General features: G+C 45.2%; 1 protein-coding gene across 1 annotated transcript; it reads left to right on the forward strand.

Moving 5' to 3' along the window:
- The first annotated feature begins 953 nt into the window (after positions 1 to 953).
- On the forward strand, positions 954 to 11,416 carry rnf5 (ring finger protein 5). Its single transcript, XM_035431512.1, has 6 exons — positions 954 to 1,711; positions 6,651 to 6,669; positions 6,789 to 6,901; positions 7,962 to 8,016; positions 8,405 to 8,516; positions 9,008 to 11,416. The coding sequence occupies exons 1-6, from the start codon at positions 1,503 to 1,505 to the stop codon at positions 9,124 to 9,126; spliced, it is 627 nt and encodes a 208-aa protein (XP_035287403.1). The 5' UTR covers positions 954 to 1,502; the 3' UTR covers positions 9,127 to 11,416.
- Positions 11,417 to 12,005: the final 589 nt, after the last annotated feature.

Raw genomic sequence — 12,005 nt, forward strand, 5'->3', positions numbered from 1 at the left:
AAGAATACCCTTAAATAAAAGCTGAGAATGTGCAATTTAACCACATGTGAATTGTTTGATTACAAATCTACAGTCGTGGAGTACAGAGTCAAATCAAGAAAAAATATGTCTTTGTCCCAAACATTATGGAGCTCACCGTATATAGTGAATGATGTACTGCTTCTAAATTTACATGTATATCTATATACATGTTATGTTGCACCATACATTGTATTTTATACTGTCGTATTGTCTTAAAAATTTAATAATAAAATAAAACAATGGTTGTTCTTGTTCCATTGTTCAGTAAATATAAAAGAAATACAGAGGCATACAGAACACATTTATACAGGTAATGCATTTTTATAAACAGTATTTTCGGCAAATGTATATACAGGTTGGCGGATTGCAGATTTATATTTCCTCCATTCATCCTCCTGCTAGAGGTCATCAGGTAAGAAATGCGTGTGTGTGTCAAAGTTTCTCAAAGTGGCAAAAACAATCTTTTTGCTACTTTGACAATTACCTGATCGGTCAATTGCAGCATGCTTAACTGCAGCTTGAACCCCAGGTTTAAACCCAGGCCACGGAACCACGTCACAACTGGAACAGCTGTCCAAATATGCGAAATCAGGATTAACTGTTGCAATTGTAATGCAGTTCTGTGGTGTAGGGTTTAAGACTTAGGCTTAAACTCCAGCTAAGCACGAGTTCTCTCATGATTCGGTAGTACCATGGAGATACTCGGTATCTCTCGTCTAACACCAAGTTTTAAAGCAAGTGTTTGCTGCCCTCGTGTGGCAAATATATACAATACAATATAATGATATATTTTAAAGAAAAACGACCTTTTCTCCGACATTTTTTCATGTCAGTTTAACTGATAGAGTTATCAGTTGCAAAGAATGTGTTTAATTATATTTTTAAAGGGAGTGATTTCATTTTTTTCTTTAGCTTTTCAGAAACGTGCCATTATTATTGGTTATTTATCTTTAACAAAACGGGAAAAAATCAGAACTGATGTTAATAAAAGACGTTAGCACAAATGTATTAATTCAGCCATTCAGGTAACGCATTTTGTCTTATTTTTCAACCCTGCTTGGGGAAAGTGTTTTCGCTGTAAACATCTAACTCCTCTACCATGTCATTCTTAAAACATCACATTACAATGTACACTGTGTGTTCACAGCCAGACCCAGAGTGGTTTGCTCTAATCTACTGGATTAATTTGGAAATACTAATTTACTGCCTAATGATTGATCTATGAATTTCCCAAAATAGGATCTGAACTGCAACTGTTAGATTGACTGTAGTACGTGGACGAAACGGTTTCATTATATTGTTCAGCTGGTTGATTATTATTGGTCAGTCGTCGGTCAAGAAACGCTCTGTTGCACTCAGCAACCTTCCCCTTGACTGGCGGAAACGGAAGCCGCGAAGGACAGGTAGGTGCAGAATCGCTTTAAGTCAGAGGGGCGGTTCACGTCTAGCTGTGAGTTTTCACTTTTTTTCCGTAAACAAACATGGCGGCCGCGGATCCCCGATCCTCGAGTGACGGCGACCCTGCCAGCAGAGGTGGCTTCCCGGCCGGCGAGAATAGTAACGACCCGGGTGGGGCCGGAGGTAGTGGCGGCGAGAGGGAACGGGAACGCGATCGGGCCACGTTTGAGTGCAACATCTGCCTAGACACAGCCAGGGACGCCGTCATCAGTTTGTGTGGACACCTGTTCTGGTAAGTGCCAACACTTAAAACGATTAGCTAGCTAGCTTTACCTTGCTAGTTTGCATTGTGAAACACTCGCATGCTAGCCGTGTTGTCTGAGTTGAACGAGCTTGTCACCAAAAAGGCTCTATCAGTTAACCTGTCCACGTAGCTAGTCGGTGAACTACCCATTTTCTTTATTGGCTAGCTAGCACCTAGTGCTGGTACAGTAGTCGGCTCATTTGGGCTGAGCAAACTAACTAGGTGGATGAACCGCTGCTGGAGTTTATGGAGCGGTGATGTCCAGCGGCTGTTGCTGCGAGGAGACTTGCTAATCATTTGAACTTGTCGACTAGATGGTCAACGTTAACCAAACGTGCAATATGGCACGCAGCTGACAGTCTAGCTGTGGAATAGTTGGTTGGCAGTAAGGTAGAAGGTCGGCTGCTCGTGTAACTTGGTAAAGCTAGCTAACGTTAGATTACGTTGTGTACTGAGCCACAAACTGGAGAACGACATTAGGCTTTCCAGTCGTATTAGCTTGCTAGATAGATAAGTCAGCCAGCTAATAGAGTATCTAAGACAACAACTAGGGAAATATTATCGGTTACCTCAAATATAAGGCGCTTAAACTATCTGATAGAATCACCTTACTTGAAGTGCCCATGTGTACGTAAATGTTGGCTAGCTGGTGAGCTATTAACTTCTAACTGATAACTTCTTTCAGATGACGAAACTGTGCGCATCCAGTAATTGTTTTACATGTGCATTTTTAAAAACATAGACTATTTTTTAGAGAGATGATTGATGCCTCATTCAACTTTCGCTGTAATTTGGTACAAACGTACAACGTGCCCTCGTTACCTGGTATTGTGGTACAGTTGTGCATGTTATACTTTGGCGACATTGCGGCTTAGAGCGCTTCAGGTCAAGTAGATCATTAACAGACGAACTTCTGATTTGTAATAGCCTACGCCTTGCATAGCGGTTAAATTATTATTTTTTTGTATCAGATTAGCGGCGGTGTGTGCATAAAAGGTAGACCCAGTGTTAGACCCCTTCACGTACTAAAGATATGCACTAAATAGTAGGCAGCGTGCTTAGTAGGCAGTACATATTTGTAATTAGGAAGCTGTTTTGGACGCGGCTGTATTATTTACTTTAGACTCCGGTGAAATTTTATCCCCAGTTCATACTAGTTTGAGCAATTCTGGGTCTGACTTAGTGCACTAATTGGACCCTCCAGCAGGCACATTCCTCTCAAAGGCTACGTGTATAGCGCAGGTCTTGGTGCCCAGTTCCGATTTTTTTTTTAACCTATATCCTATTTTTGTTTACATCTACCTTTTAAAAGTGACTCATATCCGATACCTGTGCTCCCACAGTTTACACCTGAAACAACCCGCATGCATGCACAAGGGTTTGGTTACCGATACTGAAGTAACCGATCACACCGCCTCAGCCACATTGCCATATGACACAAAGCGAGACAGAAATAATAATTCGAGCTGTTGCCTTTTGAAGCGTCTTAGGTCCGCAACCAACATCTGTATTTTGGCCTATATCGACTCTTCGCCCCACATACTTAAAAGGTATGTAACCTTGGTACACATCCACGGGCCTGAGCCTTTGTCCTCCATTTAATTTCTTTGAACATTTAACTTTACCAGTGGAGAGTGGTTGTGCCCGTAATTCTGTTACATGTAATTCATATGTGAAAAAAGTATGAGAACATCGCATTTTGAATCGCGTGCCAATCGGGAAATTCCAACCTGTGCATTTAGATGAGTCGCATTGGCAGATCAGATTCCTACTGGATTTATTTCCACATATGAATGTGGCTCAAAACGGATCAGAAAATATCCGATTCCACATGTTTTTTTTTCCTGTTTACATGTTCATAATGCATATCAGATCTTGTGCCACCTATGAGCAAAGAAGTCCTGTTCCTTTTCCAGTGTGCAGCATTGCTAGGGCAATTAAATGACTGCTAGTGACAGATTTTAACAGACCCAACATTTCTGTCTTGTAAATCAAGTACCCCTAAAGTAATTTTTAAAATTTAGAGTGAAAATAAAGTCAGTCCATCGGAGAACTATAAGGAGGGTATCTAGGGGTACACAAATGGGACATAATGGCTTGATTTTATGAGAGGAAACTACAGCAAGCTGGGAAAATGGAACAAACAGACAGCGTCATCAGCTGTAGTAATGTGTTGAGTCCAGTTGACCCATTTCTGGTTTTGCAGGTAAATTAATAAGGATATCATGCATTGTAGAATACCTGCATGCTGCAAACGGGTGTGTCTTGGCAAAATCTTTAGTGTTGGGTTTTTTTTTTTGTACATTCTCCTGGTCTGCCTTTCACATTCAGAAACTCTGCTGAAGTTAGGCATTTTTGTTTGCGTGTTAAAAGGTGCATGCTTAGCAGTTTCACTCTGTGGTGGAGGTCTGTACCTGGTCATACACAGATTAAGGAAATGGACAAGGCTAGCTATTGACCGTCAGTCAGCCACGTTCGGAAATGTTCACGGTCGTATTGTACAGCCTCTATTCAAAATGCTGTAGCTCTAGAGATGTTTGCTTCCCATGTTGAATGCCCCTTCTTAAGTCACTGTGGTTAAAAGTGTCTGACGAATGATTAAATTGTAAGTGTGTGTGTGTGTGTCTGTCTCACAAATACTTGAGGCTTGTAGGGACAGACCCAGGGGGTTAAAGGTCAATTAGTAGGCTTTCCAATAGGTAGGAGGTCATTAAAGCTTGGGGTGATGAGGTGATCAAGCAGTGGGGGTCGGAGGTGCACGGTGAGCCAATTAAAACCCTGCGGTCCCCGGGCAACGCGAGCGCTTCCCGACCGTTGTACCGGAAGAACATTTAGGCCTACTGTTGACACAGCCTCAGTGCGTCGCTTGCTTTTGAGAGAGGCGCGCAGTGCAGTGGCGGTGTGCCACGAGATCCTGTAAATTAGGAAAGCGTGCTGCGGAAGGAAAGAAAGGTTGGGGAACGATGCGCTCGAGCGGTGGTTCTCAAACTGGGGTCCCTGGCCCCCCTGGGGGGGTCCGCGGCCCGTAGTCAGGGTGTCTGTGAAAAATTATATATACTACATTGTTATGATAGATTTTGTTAAAAATTAATTAAACATATATTGTATACATTCATTAGTATCGTATGAAATATGAATGACAAACTCGTAGCCTAATGTGAAATTATTTGTTTGATACGTATGTGAGGGGGTCCTCAAAAACGTTCTCCCATAAAAGGGGTCCTGGGGGGGGGGGGGGGAATTTGAGAACCCCTGCGCTGGCGAAATAGGCTTACGCGCTGCCCTGTGGGGATGTAGTCCGTGGGGCGCTGGCGCACTTTCTCCATACCAGACAGTGGGGCCCATCCATGCCCTCAGCACGATGAATAGCCTACAAAGGCTAAACACATTGTTTATTTTTTGCTTTTTTTTTTGGGCCATATTTTAAACTGAATATTGGCAATAAACAGTGAACATTGCAAACATTAATAGTGGATTACTCTGAAGTCAGATTAGTTTCATAATTCTGTCTGCATGATTTGTTGTTCTTATGATGTTAAACTTATGGATCCTTTTTTTGGCGAAAGATTTCAGACTATTTCACCCCCTAAGGCCACATACGTTTGGCTGTACAGGACAGCGTTCGGAGGCATAGCTCTCACTGTTGATAACTAGTACTGGTAGCCTGTAGACTAGCTGCATGAGGAGCTAATGTAGCAACAATAACCGAGGCCGAGGTGGGGTTAAGCAAAGGTCTTTTGAGAGCCTGGTTCTCAAAATAATGAAACAACCTTCGCGAAACCTATTTCGGTCACCCGGATATGTCTGTATTTAATAAAATGACCGTCTTTTTTTTACCTGTAATCTTGCTGAAACCTGGTTTGATCCAGCTGTTGTCTTTCGCTCTCTTCTTTCTCTCCTCTTCTCTCATGTCTCCTCTACCTCGAATTGCACTGCTAGCAACAACCGTTGAACATTACAAAGATAAAAGTGTACATTCGCAACTTTAGCAGGCCAGCTACCAGTTTGACATGAAACTTTACAAACGAAATGGCTTTCATTCGGCTGGATATATATTTCGCCACACAAGCTCGATAGCAAAGGTGTAGGCCTATATAATTAGCTTTAAACATTTTACTTAATGCTTGCTATTAATAATTTTAAAATTTGCTAACAAGCTAAATGTCCTTGGATAAAAATGAATGCCCTGATACCATGAGCTCGATAAGGTAAGCTAATGAACGTAGACTACATGAAATACTGGCTAACTTATTTACCTTTGGTCAGTTAAATGAAGTGATTTTTTTCTCATTCTATCGTTTCGCTTTCTGATCCTGCAAGTCTGTCAATTTAGTCTTTACAAAGACTAAAGTTAGTTCTATTGCGCTTAACACCTCTTCCGTTTTTTTTAAACAAGCTTCTTTAAAAAGCCGTTAAGTCACCTGACCAAAAGCTGCCGTCAAAAAAAAAAATTGTTTTGTAACTAATTTTTTTTTTTTAATAAAAAAAAAAGCCAAATAAATTAATTTTACTATCTTACATTGAATATATCCAGTAAAATCTTACATAAATAATGTTACCCTGAATTTGATAGAAGAATTTAATTAGATTTTTAAATTGTTTTTTGGATGTAGTTTTTCATGACTTTGGAGCTTCATTGCTCATTGGCTGCATAAGGTTTTGAATTCCCAAATATGTCTCAGTATTTTTTACAGTCTCTGCTCAGTTTATATGATGACGTATGCATATATGAAAAGGCAGACACTGACTTTGACAAACTATTCTGTGAATCTACTTATTTTGCTTGGGAAATTTTTGTTTGCACTAATGTAAATCGTAAGTCGTAGCCAAAGACGACCTAGACGTCGAACCTGTGACTATATTGAATGGCCATGACGTAATATTAACATTTTCTTTTTGTTTTTTTTCCCTTCTTCTTTTTGCATAGCTGGCCCTGTCTCCATCAAGTAAGTATATGATGTGTTTTTATTCCTCGTTAGATTCGCGGGGTAATTTCATGTAGTTGTCGTTTTATTGTGATTGTGTTAAGCTGTAAAGTTTGTGACGGCTGTGTGGGCCCTTGCAGTGGTTGGAGACGCGACCCAGCAGACAGCAGTGTCCCGTGTGCAAGGCTGGAATCAGCCGAGAGAAAGTCATCCCCCTCTACGGCCGAGGGAGCTCCAGCCAAGAGGACCCCAGGTACGCTGCGCGTGTGTGTGCGCGTGTGCGTGTGTGTGTGCGCGTGTGTGAGTGTGTGTGTGCGTGAGAGTGCGTGTGCGTGTGTGTGTGTGTGTGTGTGTGTGTGAGAGTGCGTGTGTGTGTGTGTGTGAGTGTGTGTGTGAGCGTGTGTGTGTGTGAGCGTGTGTGTGTGTGAGAGAGTGTGTGTGTGTGTGAGTGTGTGTGTGTGTGCGCGTGAGTGCGTGTGTGTGTGTGTGTGTGAGTGTGTGTGTGTGTGTGTGTGTGTGTGTGAGTGCATGTGCGTGTGTGTAAACATGCACATACGTGTGCGTGTCGGCATTTCTCTCTCTCTCTCTCTCTCTCTCTCTGTCTGTCTGTCTGACTGCCCATCTTATCTGCCTGTCTGTTTGTTCTCTGACTCAGGTAATTACAGGAAAAGCAGGGGGAACCAGGGGAGCCAGTTTCATTCAAATATTGAGAGATTAGACTTTATCGTGCTGCTCCACTCTCCGCCAGCGCACACCACAGACAACTGAGGCCAGGCCCGGGTCAATTTTTATTCAAAATGCACTAGGCCAGGGATTTTCAAATCTGGTCCCTTTCAGCCAATAGGATCTGTGGCAAGTCAGTGACATTAATGAATCAATTAACTATGCACAACAAGAAAACCATCAGTACTGCCACACCTGAGAACAAGATTTGAGAATCTAATGTTTAGACTAGTGCAGATTTATGAAGATGATTTTTATTTGTTTTTTAAACTTTTTTCACAGGCAAATGACTGTTTTCACAGGCAAATGACAACAACATTTTTCTTTTTTTTCTTTCATGCAGTTGAACAGGTTTAGTCAGAAACATGTTTTAGTTGAAAACTCCTCAGGGTTCTGCAGGAGCTTGTCTGATTTTATTATTATTATTTTAAATGTATAAGTGCTCACAGTATCTCAGGAGTTTAGGTATTTGAAGCACGCATTTGACTCTGGGTCTGGGCCAGACGGGCTGGTCTGTTGAGGTTGTCGCGGTGACACTGTGAGGTCACAGGCAGGGGTTCTGACAGACAGTTCCGCCTCTCCTTCCGCAGGTTAAAGACTCCGCCCCGGCCTCCAGGACAGAGAACAGAGCCCGAGGGCAGAGGGGTGAGTAGACTCCGCCCACCCCCCCCCCCACCCGTCTCTCTGTCTGTGCCACGCCCATTCCCCTCCCTTCGCTGGCCACGGTCCTGCTCTGAGTCATCGCCCCAGGCTACGTACAGTGTGTGTAAAAGCAGTGCTGGCGCATGTCACGCGTTAGCGGGCAGTCTGTCAGCCCTGGCGAACCTACTTGATTGTGTACAAAACTGCAGTGAGCAGTAAACGTTGTGTGAACGTTGTGTGAACGTTGTGTAAACGCTGTGTGAACGCTGTGTGAACGTTGTGTAAACGCTGTGTAAACGTTGTGTAAACGTTGTGTAAACGCTGTGTGAACGCTGTGTGAACGTTGTGTAAACGCTGTGTAAACGCTCTTGCCTTTCCTGTGTTTCCCCAGGCGTTCCAGGGGTTTGGGGACACCGGCTTTCACATGTCCTTTGGGATCGGCGCCTTTCCCTTCGGCTTCTTCACCACAGTCTTCAACACCAACGACCCCTTCCACAGAGCAGGCACGCTCGCCCCCCCCCCCAACATCACACACCATCCCCTAACCCTAACCCTAACCCTAACCCAACGACCCCTTCCACAGAGCAGGCACGCCCCTACCCCTCAACATCACACACCATCCCCTAACCCTAACCCTAACCCTAACCCAACGACCCCTTCCACAGAGCAGGCACGCCCCTAACCCCCAACATCACACACCATCCCCTAACCCTAACCCTAACCCTAACCCAACGACCCCTTCCACAGAGCAGGCACGCCCCTAACCCCCCCCGATCACACACCGCACACACCACCCACCCCCCCGACATCACACACCGCACACACCAACCCCCACCCCATCCCACCCCACCACGGCAGGCATTACACACTCCTGCCTGTAACCTGTGTATTCACATGCACACACACACACACTCACACTCATGCACACACACACACACATGCTGTCACCCTCACAGACTCACAAATGTCATTTTGTTTCCCCCCCCCACCCCAGATCCTCACTACGCTGGCGATCACCAGGGTAACGGTAACCCCAACAACGGCAACAACTGGCAGGACTCCCTCTTCCTGTTTGTGGCCATCTTCTTCTTCTTCTGGCTGTTGAGCGTCTGAGAGAGAGAGAGGGGTGTGGTGGGGGGGATGGCACACGCGCACACACACACACACGCACACACGCACACACGCACACACCATGACTGAACAGCTGACCCGGGGGAATCGCGGTACAGTGCCACCGTACTGAATCACGGGGAGGTGGGGGTTTGCAGCCACATGGGAGTGCTGATCACTGATTGGTCGGATCTGAACTGAACCCAACCGGACAACAAATTACTCTTCTGCTCTGTCCCCCCTACTGTGAAAGTGGAGATGTTTCTGAAGAGGAAGTCACTGCAACTCGCTCCTCTGCTGGGGGGTCCCCCTCTGCTGGGGGGGGGGGAGGGGGGTCCCCCTTGCTCAGCCACACCGAAAACAGGGGAAAGGGGCGGGATTTGAGGGCAGGGGGCGGGTCCTGGGTCCAGCGAATCGCATGACGGACACTAAGAACGAGGGAAGCAGATCCTCTTCGACAGTCATCCCTGCTACCTGCTGGTTTCTCTGCACAGTGGCCACCTGTCCAATCGGGGTGGGGGTTGGGAGGAGGGGCTTAGGTGAATGACCAATGACGTGGGAGCGGTGTGGCTTGTTCTGTTCTGAGAGTGTCAGTATTGAGAGGTAAATTTTATGACAGTGTTAAATGAACAGAAATGTGTTATTTTTGTGTCGCGGTGGGGGGAGGGGGTGTTTTGGAGTGTCATCAGGAGTTTGATGATGTATTATTCATCACCATTATGGAAGTCAGTTGGCTGTGTGTGGGGGAGGCCTTTTGCATTGTGGGTAATCGGTATCTAATGACACTTCTCCGAGTGCTCACTCCCTCTAGCAGTAGGACAGCCAATCGGATCACTGCACACACACTCCCCATGGGACAGCCAATCAGACCACTGCACTCCCTCTCCCTGTGAGACAGCCAATCAGAACACGGTACTCCCTCTCCCTGTGGGACAGCCAATCGCATCACTGCACTCCCTCTCCCTGTGGGACAGCCAATCGCATCACTGCACTCCCTCTCCCTGTGGGACAGCCAATCGGATCGCTGCACTCCCTCTCCCTGTGGAGCAGCCAGTCAGATCAGATCATGATATTGGTGGAACAAGAAAGGACCGTTTCTGTTCCGGTCTTAAAACGTACAGGAGGAAACCGATTGTTTAACCAAATTTTCAAATTGGGATGGGGGCAGGTGTGAAATAAGTCTGCACATGACAGAATGACCCCCCCCATCCCACCCCATCTTTCTCATGGGGCGAGAGAAGAGCTTTTTGTTTTCACTCTCGCGCAAACTTTAAACCAGGAAGTGGCACGTTCAAGTCTGGCCGAGCACGCAGCGTCTGAAAGAGTTAAAATTTCACCTGCGGATGGAAAAGCAGGAGTTCAGCAGAAAGGTGACGTTTTTTTTATTCTGCGTGTTCGCAGTGTGGAGGCGTGCGGTGTGCGAGGGGGAGAGGAGAGGGTGGTACGGCACCGTTCCGCATTGGTGACCGTCCAAATGTCAGGTCTGGCTGTTAAAAGAAAGCTTATTTAAAGAAAAATATATATATATATACATTACTGACATCAAACTCGATGTGATCCTAACGATAGTCATATTTCTAATACAGTGAGTATTCTGATCGTGTTTGTGTGCGCGTGCGCGTGTGTACACATGTACATACACAGTGTAAATGGTGACTTTGTGTTTTTTTTTTTTTTATTTTGTGAGAGGTGTCGTCCGAGTTCTGTGACCCCCTGCTCTGACCTCCGGGGGCTTTTCCTCGCCTCCCCCGCAGTGCACACTGGTCACGGATTGGTCGGTACACCCCTGTGTGTTGCAGCCTGGGCCCAATGAGAGTCCAGCGTGTATGTGTAAGAACAGAGTTTTTTTTTTTTTTTTTTAGACTTCAGCCATTGGAGGGAATACATCTCTGTACGATTCGCTCACCTTTCTCGACGCGCGCACACACACACACACACACACACACTCGTGTGTATGTTGACTCCATAAGGTATTAATAAATATAACAGAAAGAGGACTGGATGAACATTAGAGGAGGAGGGAGGGTGGGGTCAGTGGGTTGTCATGGTTATTTACAGGTATTGGGTTTTCTCCCCCCCGATATTACTTTTTTCTTACTTTTTTTTTTTTTTTTTGCATATCTGTCTAATCAAATCGGATATTTCTATTTCATGTCTTTTGTGACACTAAAAACGAAAGAAAGTGCTTCAAATCAAAAAAAAGTCCAAAACCAGTTGGAGAAAGTGGTTAATTTCAGAAAAAGCAGAACAATGCATTTTTCCTGCAAATTAAATAAATGTTTAATACAATCAAGTGTGGCCTGGGAACTTTCCGCGTCTGTGTGCGTTTGAGAAAAGTTGTCTTCCTGTTCTGCATCAGGGTGTATGAAATTTTATTTGTTTCCCTTTATTTAAAGTATGAAATGTTGCCTCTGCATCATGTTCAGCTCTGTATCTTCATTAGTGAATTGGGCTAAGCACCTGGAAGAGTACCTTAACATACCAGACTGTGGGACCCATCCACACACTGGAAGAGTACCTTAACATACCAGACTGTGGGGCCCATCCACACACTGGAACAGAGCCTTAACAGACACCAGACCATGGGACCCACTCACACACTGGAACAGAGCCTTAACAGATACCAGACCATGGGGCCCATCCATGCACTGGAACAGAGCCTTAACATACCAGACTGTGGGGCCCATCCACACACTGGAACAGAGCCTTAACAGACACCAGACCATGGGACCCACTCACACACTGGAACAGAGCCTTAACAGACACCAGCCCATGGGACCCACTCACACACTGGAACAGAGCCTTAACAGATACCAGACCATGGGGCCCATCCACACACTGGAACAGTGCCTTAACAGATACCAGACCATGGGGCCCATCCA

This window comes from Anguilla anguilla, chromosome 8 (assembly GCF_013347855.1).
Source record: "Anguilla anguilla isolate fAngAng1 chromosome 8, fAngAng1.pri, whole genome shotgun sequence".
Taxonomy (NCBI): Eukaryota; Metazoa; Chordata; class Actinopteri; order Anguilliformes; family Anguillidae; genus Anguilla; species Anguilla anguilla.

Excerpts from the sequence above, each read along its gene's own strand:
- rnf5 (XM_035431512.1), top strand. The coding sequence starts at position 1,503 with ATGGCGGCCGCGGATCCCCGATCCTCGAGTGACGGCGACCCTGCCAGC. Across the intron at positions 6,902-7,961 it reads TCCAGCCAAGAGGACCCCAG|GTTAAAGACTCCGCCCCGGC; the intron begins GTACGCTGCGCG and ends CTCCTTCCGCAG. Across the intron at positions 8,017-8,404 it reads CAGAGCCCGAGGGCAGAGGG|GCGTTCCAGGGGTTTGGGGA; the intron begins GTGAGTAGACTC and ends GTGTTTCCCCAG.